Source organism: Heptranchias perlo, chromosome 13 (assembly GCF_035084215.1).
Source record: "Heptranchias perlo isolate sHepPer1 chromosome 13, sHepPer1.hap1, whole genome shotgun sequence".
Lineage (NCBI taxonomy): Eukaryota > Metazoa > Chordata > Chondrichthyes > Hexanchiformes > Hexanchidae > Heptranchias > Heptranchias perlo.
Window position 1 is genome coordinate 37349888 of NC_090337.1, and position 14485 is coordinate 37364372.

General features: G+C 40.6%; 1 protein-coding gene across 2 annotated transcripts in view; it reads right to left on the bottom strand.

Annotated features, from left to right (window-relative positions):
- Nucleotides 1–14485, bottom strand: part of ect2 (epithelial cell transforming 2) — a 68308-nt gene that overhangs the window by 14062 nt on the left and 39761 nt on the right. For both annotated transcript variants that reach the window (XM_067995337.1, XM_067995336.1), the window contains exons 13-20: nucleotides 14015–14083; nucleotides 10170–10280; nucleotides 6664–6760; nucleotides 5969–6050; nucleotides 4357–4435; nucleotides 3732–3851; nucleotides 2694–2832; nucleotides 825–979 (exon numbers count right to left, since the gene is read on the bottom strand). In XM_067995337.1, the coding sequence (XP_067851438.1) occupies nucleotides 825–979; nucleotides 2694–2832; nucleotides 3732–3851; nucleotides 4357–4435; nucleotides 5969–6050; nucleotides 6664–6760; nucleotides 10170–10280; nucleotides 14015–14083 (852 nt within the window). The remainder of the gene's footprint in view (nucleotides 1–824; nucleotides 980–2693; nucleotides 2833–3731; nucleotides 3852–4356; nucleotides 4436–5968; nucleotides 6051–6663; nucleotides 6761–10169; nucleotides 10281–14014; nucleotides 14084–14485) is intronic.

The window sequence follows — 14485 nt, forward strand, 5'->3', positions numbered from 1 at the left end:
GGGAATTCTAGGTTATCATAGGCATAGCAGAGATTAGGCAAGACATGTAGCAGTCATAAACAGAGAACAGGAAGGAGACAATATGAAACAGTCTAAAGTTGAAGTCTAAGGGCCAGGAGGCTGAAGGGTTGGACAAAGTCCACTTTAGACAGCATGATGTCAGCTTGAAACAACCACTGACCAATGTGAGGTTCAGAGATAGTGGTGGAGAGAGGACAGATCCAGGAGTCATTGATAGCTAGCACCTAATACTGAGCCCTAAGACAACTAGAAGACAGATCTCCAACACAGCGCCGCATCCTCTGGAGTGAAAGGATCAACATGAAAATAAATCTCACTCCAAAGCCAAATATCAACACTGAACAAAAGTACAAATGTACATGCTAAAAACAATGAATCTATTTTTTGTTTGTTTTTAAAAAATGGGAATGAAGCAAAATCCTTCCTAGCTTGAAAATGGAATTAATTAAATGAACAAAGATACATACACTTCAGTGTTTTTACAGTGAACATTCTTTTTCCCTTTAATTTTGCACAACAAAACACAGCAGTTTGAACTGAATGGCTTTTTAAAAAAATGCACATACCCTCATTATCAGGCTTATAATGGGATAACAACTCATTATGCTCAACTCCCAATTTTAACTACATTACATTTTATCTTATCTTGTGTCATGGCACAGCCAGTACTGCATGCAATATGCCAAATCTGAAGGACCATGTTACATTTAAGGTGAATCTTAGTTGGTAGCCAGCTTTCATATGAACAAGTTACTGATTCATGAGCAACACTTTAAAAAAAATCAAAACCTCCCACAACTTACTGCATCTGCTTTGCAAATGGTGTTTGCCACATGTCGACAAAGCAGCCTCAACCAATGATCCTTCTTAGGCTCTTCCACTATTAACTGGAAACTGAACAGTAGGTTTGATTGTTCTGTTGGAGGTCGTACCACCAGGGCAAAGGCACTGCGGCAATCTGTAATACAATCAATTAGTTTATCATACCACAACTATGGATAACATTAAAAAGACAACCATGAATTAACAGTTGTAAACTACTGCTCTAAAGGAAGTCCTGTAATTGAGGGCAAATATTAGGTAGGAAATCTGAATGGATTTATTTAACATGTTCACTACTCCAATTTGATTTTCTGCCAATGGTAAAAGCAATGCTTTACTGCTTTAAGTTTGTAGAAAGGGCAAATGTTTTGATAACCTGTAGCAGAATGGGTTCATGTGATTGGTACATTTATAAAATTAGCATTTCAAGTACCAGAGTCAAAGGCACATTATGATACTGCGAAATAGTCAACAGATGGCCATTTTCCATCACCGATTCTCTATCATCATTCATTTGTAAACCCCACTGAGTATTGGCAGGCTATTTAGTCAAGGGGATAAGCATAGCCAAGTCCTAACATCTATACCAAACTTTTAACAAAGTCACCAGATACTAAGCAAAAAATAGAATGCTGGATGGAGACTTCCACCGCCCTTACGCAGGGGTATTTAGGTCAATTGTTGTACTCTAACTGAGGCCATCTATCTCAGCACAAACCAGGGATCAAATCTGGGACCGTGATTACATGGAAGGCTATTTGGGAAAATTGTGCATGTTCTGGCTCTCTACTCTAATTGACATAAGCAAATTTATCATGTTGGTGAGAGTTTCAATTCCCAGAAAAAGAGTTGCCAGCTAGTTAGCAGTAAGTTTTATGCTTTCTACTGTCTTTAGCAACCACAGCAGCTTTCTGGTCAGTCACCTTGATGAGGGATACTAACAAAACTACAAAATTCAAAATTCCATTGACACTTGTATTGCACCAGTACTCGGCAATAAAAAAGGTGATTCACTCCTCCCAAAGTTATATCCAATAAAGACTGAACCAGTTACTTAGGCTTCTGACAATTCAGGAGGTGCTGGGACAATTCATAAGGTCCACTGGTTATCATTTAAAGAGCAGCATGAAACTGCAATTATTGTGGTTGATTTACAAGCGTCGAGGTGACCCAGCATGGCTTGAAAGCTGCACTTTTGCCCATATTTCAATCAATATTTTATTTATTTATTTTTCTGCCCCACTGCTCTCTTGATGTTGAATCCCACTGGGATATGGTTCCGTGAGTGCTAATCGTCCAAGTGAGCATTTGTGACGTTGTGAACCTAGACAGTAAGTGTTGCTGAATTATTCGATGTCAAAGAAGAACACAGCCAAGCCCAATCTTTTTGTGACCCAATAGGAAGAGACACAAGCAGGCCCACACGCTGGAACACTGGCTTATTTTTCCTTTCCCTAGCAAAAGGGCACAAAAGCTAATTGTAGCCAATTGCAGCCAAAAAGTATCCAAAATTTCAACCAGTCATCTACTATGAGGCCACCAGAAGAGCTTTAGTTTAAAAAAAACCAAAAAGCTCCTTTCACTGTAGCAAAATAAAAAACTAATAACTAAAAGAGGATATACATGTAGTGACCAAGTAGACCTAGTATGGTACAGGCAAAACAAATGTACCCAAGATAGTTAAAAACACTTTCATCTAAAATTTAAAGTTTAAAGAAGTTGTAGACTTCACCAACAAGGGAAAATCTTATTGTGCAGAGGGGGACTAGGAGCAAAAGGAGAAATAAAAACAAAAAACATGCTTTAAAGAAATATTTTAAAAGTTAATTCAAACTAATGTCTGTACTGACCTTCAGTCTCCTTAATATCCAATACTCTCTTTATCTGGGAAAGAGGCATCAGCACAATGTGTTTGAGGGAGGCAGGGGGTCGTGTTTGACCATGAGGACTCTTGAAAGAGCTGATTACTTTATGGCGCTTTCTTGCAATCTGTGAAGAAATTTTGCCAATAACTAATGTGTAAAGACACAAACTAAGGAAATAATTTGTGTTTATAAACAAAGTTTCATGGCTGCAAAGGATAATTTAATTAGCTTCTTGAAATAAAAACACCCTGCAGCATACAAACCCAGGCATTTTAAAGTGTTCAATATGACAAAATGAAATGAATCGATTTCATTTCAGTATATAACAACAACTTTAAAAAGGGAAAATTTAAACCTAAGCAGTAAGAAGTCTGTTGTAGCTTTTGGAATTAAATTAATGGAATCTGACTGGGTCAAATGCAAAACGATCATCTTCTCAGCTGATATTTAATTCCTGAATATTTTGTGGGCCTATAGTAAAAGGTATTCCAGTAATTTAGAGTAGCAGCTCTGAAAATAAGGACGGCAACTCTTAAGAGCAAGAGCACACACCTGGACGTAACCCTTATACTACGATTTAGTATTCCCATTTACAAACCTCCTCCACAGTGACAAGTATGGAGGTGAAGTGCTCAAACAAAATGGTTTCAGATACAAGACATTTCAACAAGGTTGTTAGGATGCAGGCAAGCATTGACAGTCTTCTGAATCTTCAAAATTACTCATGCTGCAAAGGAATGCAGAGATTGTTCATGCAAAACAGTGTCTAGAGCTACATATTTAGTACCACAAAATTGATGGCACCCATTAAATCCAGGACATTACCAACATTACCAAAATCTTTAGCCTTTCAATCAAGTTTTAAACTTGCCTTTTTGCTTTTGGAATAGACTACTATCCTTTCAACATACAGACGCCCTGACACGCAGAAATTTCTTTTGCAAGCAAATCTACAAATATGATTAAGCAGAATTCTACTTGCAACAGCTACACTGATTTCTCAAAACTCAAATGTACTCTTACCTCCAGACAATCATTAAATAGGAATAAAGTGACTTGTTCACCTCGGTCACACAATTCATCACCCAGAACAATGGTTTCTACTCGCTGGACAAGGCTGCGGTGAGATGATAGCAAGTTGGCCTATATAAAAGACAACAGGAAGAAATTCAATACAACGAAAATAGCTATTCTTCAAAAGCTTGCATTAAAAAAAAGCCCCATTGCAGTTTTAAGGTGTAAAGCAATAAGTGACTATTTCACACGAAAGCACCAGGAGGAGATGAATTGGAGGAATGAAGGGACAAACTTCAAGTCATTTTTGTGAATTGGGAGATCATGAGTTGGTGATTTTGAAAAGGCTGGCTAACATTAGCAGAGGAAAGTATTCTGAATCATTCCCACTGTCATATTGTAGTTCTAAGTAGAAACTTTGTCCATGATCCATGGATCTGTGCAAGTGGATCTATCACAGTATAAAGTTAGAGTCCACTAGTAGTTTTCTTTGATGAGGGGAATTGCATTATGTATGTTGCAGGAAATTAGACAAAATTAATCAGAGGCACAACTGATGAAATCCCAAATACTTCAGTAGACCTCAAAACAGGATGCACTTGCAGTTATGCGAACTAGCAGGTTATGTACTTACAGGACAACCATCTACTTCATAGACAACATCAAAAATTTGTCGTTGACCTTCAGTTTTTCTTTTATCTTCATTGATGTGCCTAAAAAGCAATGACAAAAGCTTTATCTAAAACAAAGCAAGGATCAGAAAACTTGTATGGATATGGAACTGCAATTAGTTATAGAAAAGAATGGAGAAGTATATCTGGCTAAGTGGAAAAGGGGCAATGATGTGGAAAACTTTTCTTTTATACAAGGTGGACTATTATTTTTATGTGTAGATAGATAAATTATGCATTAGCTGTCCGCTCATAATTTGGGAACATGGGATCAAAATGGGCAGGATTATTTTATATGTTGCATACAGTATATAGATATGCTATCCCCAGCACCTTCAATTTCTGAATAGTAAGCAAGTCTACAAATAGAACCAATTGCCGTGGAATATTTTTAAACCTTCCAGTTTTAGGGTTCAACCCAATTATCACCACCCAAAAGACAAATTCCAAAATTAGAGTTTCCTCATAAATCCCAAAATATTAGCTACTTTCTATTTGGCTTAGGAAGCATTTCATCTCTCTGTACTAACGAGCATTACTGATGTACAGCACTCGTTCAGTAGGCTACAATGCATACAGTAAATGCTGAGGATGAACATTAACTCTTTTCAGCATTTTATCTATTCTTTCCTTAAGTTATCAGATTGGCTTAGAGGTGGCACTTGCACCTCAAAATCCACTATGGACTTAAATTCATAATCTAAACTGACACCAAGTGCTGCTGTCATCTTTCGGATCAGGCGTTAAAGTAAGGCCATATCTGACCGTTTGGGTGGATGTAAATCCAATGACACTATTTAAAGAGCAGAGAGTTCTCCAGTGTCAGCACCACCAAAACAGATCAACTAGTTATTCACCTCCTTGCTGATGGTGGCACTCTGCTGTGCACAAATTGGCTGCTACGTTTGCCTACATAAAAGTGACGACATTTCAAAAGTAATTTGTTGACTATAAAGGGCTTCGGATATCTTGAGGACATGAAAGCGGTACTATAAATGTGGGTCTGTATGTTACTCAAATAATTTTAACCCAGTTTTCTGATTTCATTTTTGACCCTAAATCATTTGCTTGTAGGCTGCTCACAGCTGATTTCATCAGTTTAAAAAAATTATTCAGGAAAATACTAAACAATTTTAATCTTTAGATTCAGGTGAGAGCAAGCAGACGGGAGGGGGTTAGACTAAGAGAGTGAATGCGCACACAAGAGAAAGAAAGAGAGCACGTGCAAAGGAGAAAAAGAACAAGCATGCAAGCAAGCAAGAGGAAGTGTTTGAGAGAGCGAGTACGCACCAGAAAAAAAAGAGCGAAAGAGAATGCAAGAGTGAGCGCCAGAGAGTGAGAAAAAAAACTCAATCAGCATTGAGCAGGTAATTGAAGTGAAAACAAGAATTGTAAGAAATTTGAGTATGAAAAAAAACCTAATTGCTTTTTATAAATCACCCATTTTGTAGAATTCAAGATACTATACTCAATAGAATTATTCTAAAATAGTACAGAAAATTGTGGATACTATCCTGCAAATCAATTGACTTTTGAAACTGAATGCAGGATACTTATATAAAAATCATAACTTACGTCATGACTTCTTTGAGTGACTCAATAGCATTTTCCAAACTAACTTTGTCAGGATTTTCATCTGCAGTGTGCTTCCGGAGGTCTAGACAAAAGGCAAATTAGAGTTAAACAATATGGCCATTTACAATTATGAATTTAAATTATAAAAAGTTTTATTCAAGTGATGTTAGGCAGACAGTATTTAATTGTAAACAATTTTACAACACCAAGTTATAGTCCAGCAATTTTATTTTAAATTCACAAGCTTTCGGAGATTTTCTCCTTCCTCAGGCAAATGTTTAGACAGTATTTAGACAGACATAGCAGAACTCAGTGCCATAGGACAACCTTTAATGAGACACACATACTATCCACATTAGTCTTTCCCACCAGAGGATCTAACTCACATCATGTTAAGAAAGACCTTTGAACTTCACTTCAGTCAATCAGCCTTTTCTGTGGCAGTAGAGCATTCTTAAAAGTAATTTAGAATTTGTGCATGAAATCTTTTAACTTTTAAATTATATCCTTTGCCGAGATATTTATACAGTGCATAATCATCTCAAAAGCAAATGTTGAAGAAATTTATAGATATACTGATTGTCTTTTTCGGTCTAATTATATATTGATTTTGATACAGATAAGGAACTAGTTTAAAGCCTTAGCTGACCCGGATTATTTTAATTTTCTACAAACATTTCAAAGATTCTCAGTACCATTCAACAGCAAGGCAACACTTGGCAACCTCTGTACAGGACGAATAAGCAGCTCAGCCAGGCTCTGGCGACCACATTCAGGTTTAGCTTGATTAATCTGTTAAGAGAAAAATGAGAGGAATGAAACTTTATTATGTTAATATTGTTAAATTTCTCATTAGGAATTGATATCCAGACTAACCAGGGTCAAAACCTCAGAAGCTTAAAAAAGGTTCTTATTTAAAAACTTCAATTTCACCAAAGCAGTGAAATGGCAATGGACATGCACTATAGAGCCAATTTCTTCCCTCAGCTCTTGCTGAGTTGCACAGAAGTATAAAACAAAGGTAAGCATTTTCCTATTGTGGGGGGTGGGAGTGGAGGGGGAAAGCATCTTTCAGCAGAGAAAGGGAGTCGCCATTACAGCATTCCTAAAATTTTCCTGGTAGCTGGCCAGTGACATTAGCTAGAGCTAGAGAGCAGACCATTTTATCCCATTCCCTCAGCCACGGTAAATGCATCATTAGGATCCTGCAAAAGGAAGAAAGTGGGGGAGAAGGAAGAAAGTAGACAGGTCCTATATCTTCAAAGTGGGAACCTTCCCCCCCCCCACCCCCTGTCTGCTAATGCTCCTCAATTATACTTTCTGAAGTGAGGAGGCTCAACATTGATCACAAGTTCTCTGCTTCTCCTAACGTTTGGAATCTGGGTCCCAGGTGGGACTATCCATTGGGGCTGCCAAATCTAGAGGCGCCTGGATGATAAGGAGCATACAGGGTAAGATCAGGCAAAAAAGGGAAGCTTATGTCGAGAGCTCAATACTGCAGAAAGCCTGGAGGAGTATAGAAAGTGCAGGGGTGAAATTAAAAAGGAAATTAGGAAAGCAAAGAGTGGGCATGAAAAAATACTGGCAAGTAAAATTAAGGAAAACCCAAAGATGTTTTATAAATACGTAAGGAGCAGGAGAACAACTAAGAAAAGAGTAGGGCCCATTAGAGACCAAAAAGGTAACCTATATGTGGAGACAGAAGATGTGGGTATGGTTCTTAATGAATACTTTGCATCTGTCTTCACAAAAGAGGGGGACGATGTAGAGATTGTCGTTAAGGAGAAGGAGTGTGAAATATTGGATGGGGTAAACATAATGAGAGAGAAAGTATTAAGGGGTTTAGCATCTTTGAAAGTAGATAAATTGCCAGGCCTGGATGAAATGTATCCCAGAGAAGCAAGGGAGGAAATAGCAGAGAATCAGACCATCATTTTCTGATCCTCCCTGGATACAGGCATGGTGCCGGAGGATTGGAGGACTGCTAACGTTATACCGTTGTTTAAAAAGGGAGCGAGGGATAGACCAATTATTGGCCAGTCTAACCTCGGTGGTGGGCAAATTATTGGAATCAATTCTGAGGGACAGCATAAATCGTCATTTAGAAAGGCACGGGTTAATCAAGGACAGTCAGCATGGATTTGTGTCTGACCAACGACTGAATTTTTTGAGGTGGTAGCAAGGAGGGTTGATGAAGGTAATGCGTATGATTTAGTGTATATGGGCTTGAGCAAGGCTTTTGACAAGGTCCCACGTGGCAGACTGGTCAAAAAAGTAAAAGCCCATGGGATCGAAGGGAAAGTGGCTAGTTGGATCCAAAATTGGCTCAGCAGCAGGAAGCAAAGGGTAATGGTTGACAGGTGTTTTGGCAACTGGAAGGCCGTTTCCAGTGGGGTTCCACTCAGTACTAGGTCCCTTGCTTTTTGTGGTATATTTTAATGATTTGGACTTGAATGTGGGGGGGCTTGATTAAGAAGTTTGCAGATGATACAAAAATTGGCCGTGTGGTTGATAGTGAGAAGGAAAGCTGTAGACTGCAGGAAGATATCAATGGACTGGTCAGGTGGGCAGAAAAGTGACAAATGGAATTCAATCCAGAGAAGTGATAGATAATGCATTTGGGGAGGGCAAACAAGGCAAGGGAATACACAATAAATGGGAGGATACTGAAAGGTGTAGAGGAAATGAGAGACCTTGGAGTGTATGTCCACAGATCCTTGAAGGTAGCAGGGCAAGTAGATAAGGTGCTTAAAAGGCATACGGGATATATTCTATGCCTCGGCTAATAAAGGAATGCAAGAGCAGGGAGGTTATGCTAGAATTGTATAAAACATTGGTTAGGCCACAGCTTGAGTACTGCATACAGTTCTGGTCACCACATTACAGGAAAGATGTGATTACACTAGAGAGGGTACAGAGGAGATTTACGAGGATGTTGCCCGGGCTGGATAATTTTAGCTGCGAGAAAAGATTGGATAGGCTGGGGTTGTTTTCTTTGGAACAAAAGGAGGCTGAGGGGAGATTTAATTGAGGTATAGAAAATTATGACGGGACTAGATAGAGAGGACCTATTTCCCTTAGCAGAGGGGTCTGTGACCAGAGGGCATAGATTTAAAGTAATTGGTAGAAGGATTAGAGGGGAGCGGAGGAGAAATTTTTTCAACCAAATTGTGGGTGGGGGTCTGGAATTCACTACCTGAAAGGGTGGTAGAGGCAGAAGCCCTCATTGCATTTAAAAAATACTTGGATGTGCACTTGAAGTGCCATAACATACAGAGGTACAGACCAAGTGCTGGAAAGTGGGATTAAGTGGATAACTTTTTTCAGCCGGCACGGAAACAATGGGCTGAATGGCTTCCTTCTGTGTTGTAACGTTCTATGATTCTATGATTTTTCAGTTGACACACTGATTTCTTTTAGTGGAGGCAAGTGGGTGGGAAGAGAAAAAAGATGCAATTTAAGATTGATATGAAAAGGTACCAGTGTGTCACATTGTTGGATGAAACCTTCCATATTACCCTTAGCAGAGGGGTCTGTGACCAGAGGGCATAGATTTAAAGTAATTGGTAGAAGGATTAGAGGGGAGCGGAGGAGAAATTTTTTCAACCAGATTCTGGGTGGGGGTCTGGAACTCACTATTTTAAAATGTCTGCCAAGCAAACCCTATGTACATAGTGTTAAAAACTTCAAAGCTAAAGCATTACCTTTATTGCAGCCTTAGAAAAGGAGGTTATGTACATGAAACTAGCCAATTTAAATCATAATTGAATTCAGTCAGTGGTTTCAGGTAAGTTTAAGGATATCTGTACCCTTCAGAAAGAAGAGAATTAAAAGGCCAAGATGATTAAATATAGATAAGTGTGAGGTGGTAGAAAGAATAAAAGGAAGCCACATTCTCCATTGAAAATGCGAGTCTAAATGGGGTAGAGGCAAAGGGATCTGGGGGTACAGATACACAAGTCATTAAAAGTAGCGACGTAGGTTAATAAAGCCAAAAAAAAGCAAACAAAGCACCGGGGTTCATTTCTAGAGGGATAGAATTGAAAAGCAGGGAAGGTTATGTTAAACTTGTATAGAACCTTGGTTAGACCACACTTGTGGAGCATAAACACCAACATGGACCTGTTGGGCCGAATGGCCTGATTCTGTGCTGTACATTTTATGTAATTCAACATTCAAATGCTTCAATAAAAGCCCATACCTTCAAGAAGGCATGAAACCTTGGTTTTTGTCTTTCACACTTGCCAATAGTGTCTTTGCTCATTTCAAAGAAGTTCACAAATGGTGGATAAGTCTTCACCAAGTCCTTTGACTGGGAAAAAAAAAATACAATTGACCATTTCTTTCCGTTGCATCAATGTAAAACAAGTACTTACTCGTTATCTAAATAGTGTTTCTCCAGACACATAGGGGTTTTAGTCTTTGAAAAAAGACCATTTTGAAATCTTGTGACGAGACACTTCAGGTCTCCCCAATGATCAAAGATCTCTAGAAATTTTGGGTCCAATAAATCCTTCAGAATTTACCCAAGTTTATTGTAAGCCAGTTTATCAAAATATATCTCCAACAGAAAATCATTTAATTCAAGACACCAAGAATGTTCCCAAGAACATTTACTTACTCAGTCAAAAATAGTAACTTGGGGAAGCTCCTAAAAGCTGAACTGAACTGCCAGATGGAAGAGTCGACTTCTTCTTTGATTCCACTAAGATATCATCTAGTTAGGCTTTTTTTGAGGTTATGGGCAGGAAGCAAAGAAATAAGGGAAAGTAAGGATCTCTGCTCCTGGCCCAGTTTCAACAATGTTGAAGTTTTTCACAATCCAATTTAATGACAAATGTATAGAGGCTAATTTTTTTTAAAAACTCATTCATGGGATGTGGGCGTCGCTGGTGAGGCCGGCATTTATTACCCATCCCTAATTGCCCTTGAGAAGGTGGTGATGAGCTGCCTTCTTGAACCGCTGCAGTCCGTATGGTGAAGGTTCTCCCACAGTACTGTTAGGAAGGGAGTTCCAGGATTTCGACCCAGCGACGATGATGGAACGGCGATATATTTCCAAGTTGGGATGGTGTGTGACTTGGAGGTGGTGCAGATGGTGTTGTTCCCATGTGCTTGCTGCCCTTGTCCTTCTAAGTGGTAGAGGTCGCGGGTTTGGGAGGTGCTGTCGAAGAAGCCTTGGCAAATTGCTGTGTACCATCCACAGGATGCAATGCACTACAGCCACAGTGCGCCGGTGGTGAAGGGAGTGAATGTTTAGGGTGGTGGATGGGGTGCCAATCAAGCAGGCTGCTTTGTCCTGGATGGTGTCGAGCTTCTTGAGTGTTGTTGGAGCTGCACTCATCCAGGCAAGTGGAGAGTATTCCATCACACTCCTGACTTGTGCCTTGTAGATGGTGGAAAGGCTTTGGGGAGTCAGGAGGTGAGTCACTCGCCACAGAATACCCAGCCTCTGACCTGCTCTTGTAGCCACAGTATTTATATGGCTGGTCCAGTTAAGTTTCTGGTCAATGGTGACCCCCAGGATGTTGATGGTGGGGGATTCGGCGATGGTAATGCCGTTGAATGTCAAGGGGAGGTGGTTAGACTCTCTCTTCTTGGAGATGGTCATTGCCTGGCACTTATCTGGCACGAATGTTACTTGCCACTTATCAGCCCAAGCCTGGATGTTGTCCAGGTCTTGCTGCATGCGGGCACGGAATGCTTCTGAGGGATTGCGAATGGAACTGAACACTGTGCAATCAGCGAACATCCCCATTTCTGACCTTATGATGGAGGGAAGGTCATTGATGAAGCAGCTGAAGATGGTTGGGCCAAGGACACTGCCCTGGGGAACTCCTGCAGCAATGTCCTGGGGCTGAGATGATTGGCCTCCAACAACCACTACCATCTTCCTTTGTGCTAAGTATGACTCCAGTCACTGGAGAGTTTTCCCCCTGATTCCCATTGACTTCAATTTTTACTAGGCCTTCTTGGTGCCACACTCCGTCAAATGCTGCCTTGATGTCAAGGGCAGTCATTCTCACCTCACCTCTGGAATTCAGCTCTTTTGTCCATGTTTGGACCAAGGCTGTAATGAGGTCTGGAGCTGAGTGGTCCTGGCAGAACCCAAACTGAGCATCGGTGAGCAAGTGCCACTTGATAGCACTGTCGATGACACCTTCCATCACTTTGCTGATGATCGAGAGTAGACTGATGGGGCGGTAACTGGCCAGATTGGATTTGTCCTGCTTTTTGTGGACAGCACTTAGCTGGGCAATTTTCCACATTGTCTGGTAGATGCCAGTGTTGTAGCTGTACTGGAACAGCTTGGCTAGAGGCGCAGCTAGTTCTGGAGCATAAGTCTTCAGCACTACAGCCAGGATGTTGTCAGGGCCCATAGCCTTTGCTGTATCCAGTGCACTCAGCCGTTTCTTAATATCATGTGGTGAATCGAATTGGCTGAAGACTGGCTTTTGTGATGGTGGGGATATTGGGAGGAGCAGAGATGGATAATCTACTCGGCATTTCTGGCTGAAGATGTTTGCAAACGCTTCAGCCTTGTCTTTTGCACTCACGTGCTGGACTCTGCCATCGTTGAGGATGGGGATGTTTACAGAGCCTCCTCCTCCCGTTAGTTGTTTAATTGTCCACCACCATTCATGACTGGATGTAGCAGGACTGCAGAGCTTTGATCTGATCCGTTGGTTGTGGAATCGCTTAGCTCTGTCTATAGCACGTTGCTTCCGCTGTTTCGCATGCATGTCGTCCTGTGCTGTAGTTTCACCAGGTTAGCACCTCATTTTTAGGTACGCCTGGTGCTGCTCCTGGCATGCTCTTCTGCACTCCTCATTGAACCAAGGTTGATCCCCTGGCTTGTTGGTAATGGTAGAGTGAGGAATATGCCGGCCATGAGGTTACAGATTGTGCTGGAATACAATTCTGCTGCTGCTGATGGCCCACAACACCTCATGGATGCCCAGTTTTGAGCTGCTAGATCTGTTCTGAATCTATCCCATTTAGCACGGTGATAGTGCCAAACACGTTGGACGGTGTTCTCAGTGCGAATACAGGACTTCGTCTCCACGAGGACTGTGTGGTGGTCACTCCTACCAATACTATCATGGACAGATGCATTTGCGACAGGTAGATTGGTGAGGACGAGGTCAAGTAAGTTTTTCCCTCGTGTTGGTTCGCACACCACTTGCCGCAGGCCCAGTCTGGCAGCTATGTCCTTCAGGACTCGGCCAGCTCAGTCAGTCGTGGTGCTACTGAGCCATTCTTGGTGATGGACATTGAAGTCCCCCACCCAGAGTACAGTTGACTTCTACTGCAGTGGAGTATTTACTATACCCTCAAATGCAAAAAATTTGTATTTGGAAGGAGTGAGGAGGGAACAGGAAGTAACTTAATCCACTCAGGCAGATTTTTGTAGTGGAGTATTCAGGTTCAGTGGTCAAATGTGTGGTTTTATCCAAATAGCATTTAATTTCTTAGTGAAACTAAGTGAAAAGGTATTTCATTCCCAACAGTTAACATCTCAAATTTAGCACAAAACCATAAATCTAGTTACTGCACCATGACGACAGGAGCAGGAAGAGAAAGAAGTAAAACTCACATGGATGTCCACAACTTTAAAACAAAACTTGATTTAAAAAACTCCCCTTTCCTCCCTAAGGCGCTGACTTCTATTAGGTTGCAATAGTACAGATGGCCCACAATCACGCAATATATTGCACAGCCGGCTGTTCTTCATAACTCAAGCCATGCCAGCTAATGTTGTCGAGCTAATTAACCATAATGAGTAACACACCCAAGTCTGACCCTATCTGCAATCCAGTTGACAGATGAAGTCAACAGGAGGAACTCTAACTTTTACCTTCCCTGGACTAGTAGCACTGGGCCAAATGTAGCACTTCTGCTGAAATCAAATAGCACAGACTGAAGAATCAAATCTGAGATTTCTAGTCTCAATGGCTTTCAAACGATACCAGCCCATTCCTTCACCTACTAGGCCAGTGAGGGAGCCGAATGATTTTTTTTTTTTTTTAAAAAGTCAATACTTACATAATTTTGGATTATGCCACCTATACTGTGAGTTTCTGACCAGTTCACCATAAGTTCTTCAAGATCAGTCTGCGGGGGAGAAAAAAAACTTTCATATACTCCCTTTCAGAAGTACTTTATGCAGTTACATTAAATGTCTCAAGGTATGACCTTATTCATTCTTTCCATAAATTTGTCCTTCAACATTAAAATTCATGTCCAAGCATGACAAGGTCACTAGACAGCATACTTTTCAATGGAGCCTCATGAGAGCCAAACGGCATTTCCTCATTTTGATCTATTAGGAACCTCAACAAGGAATCCCTCTTTTTCAATGGTGGTAGCTTCAAAGTGAGCCACGTGTGTACAAGAACAAGCATTTAAAAGTCATCAAGGTTCAAACAGGAGACAGTGAGCAATTATGTAGATAGTGGAAAGATATGCAAGCGATTTATGTTAGATGTTGGAAGCCTGATCATGATTATGTATCTT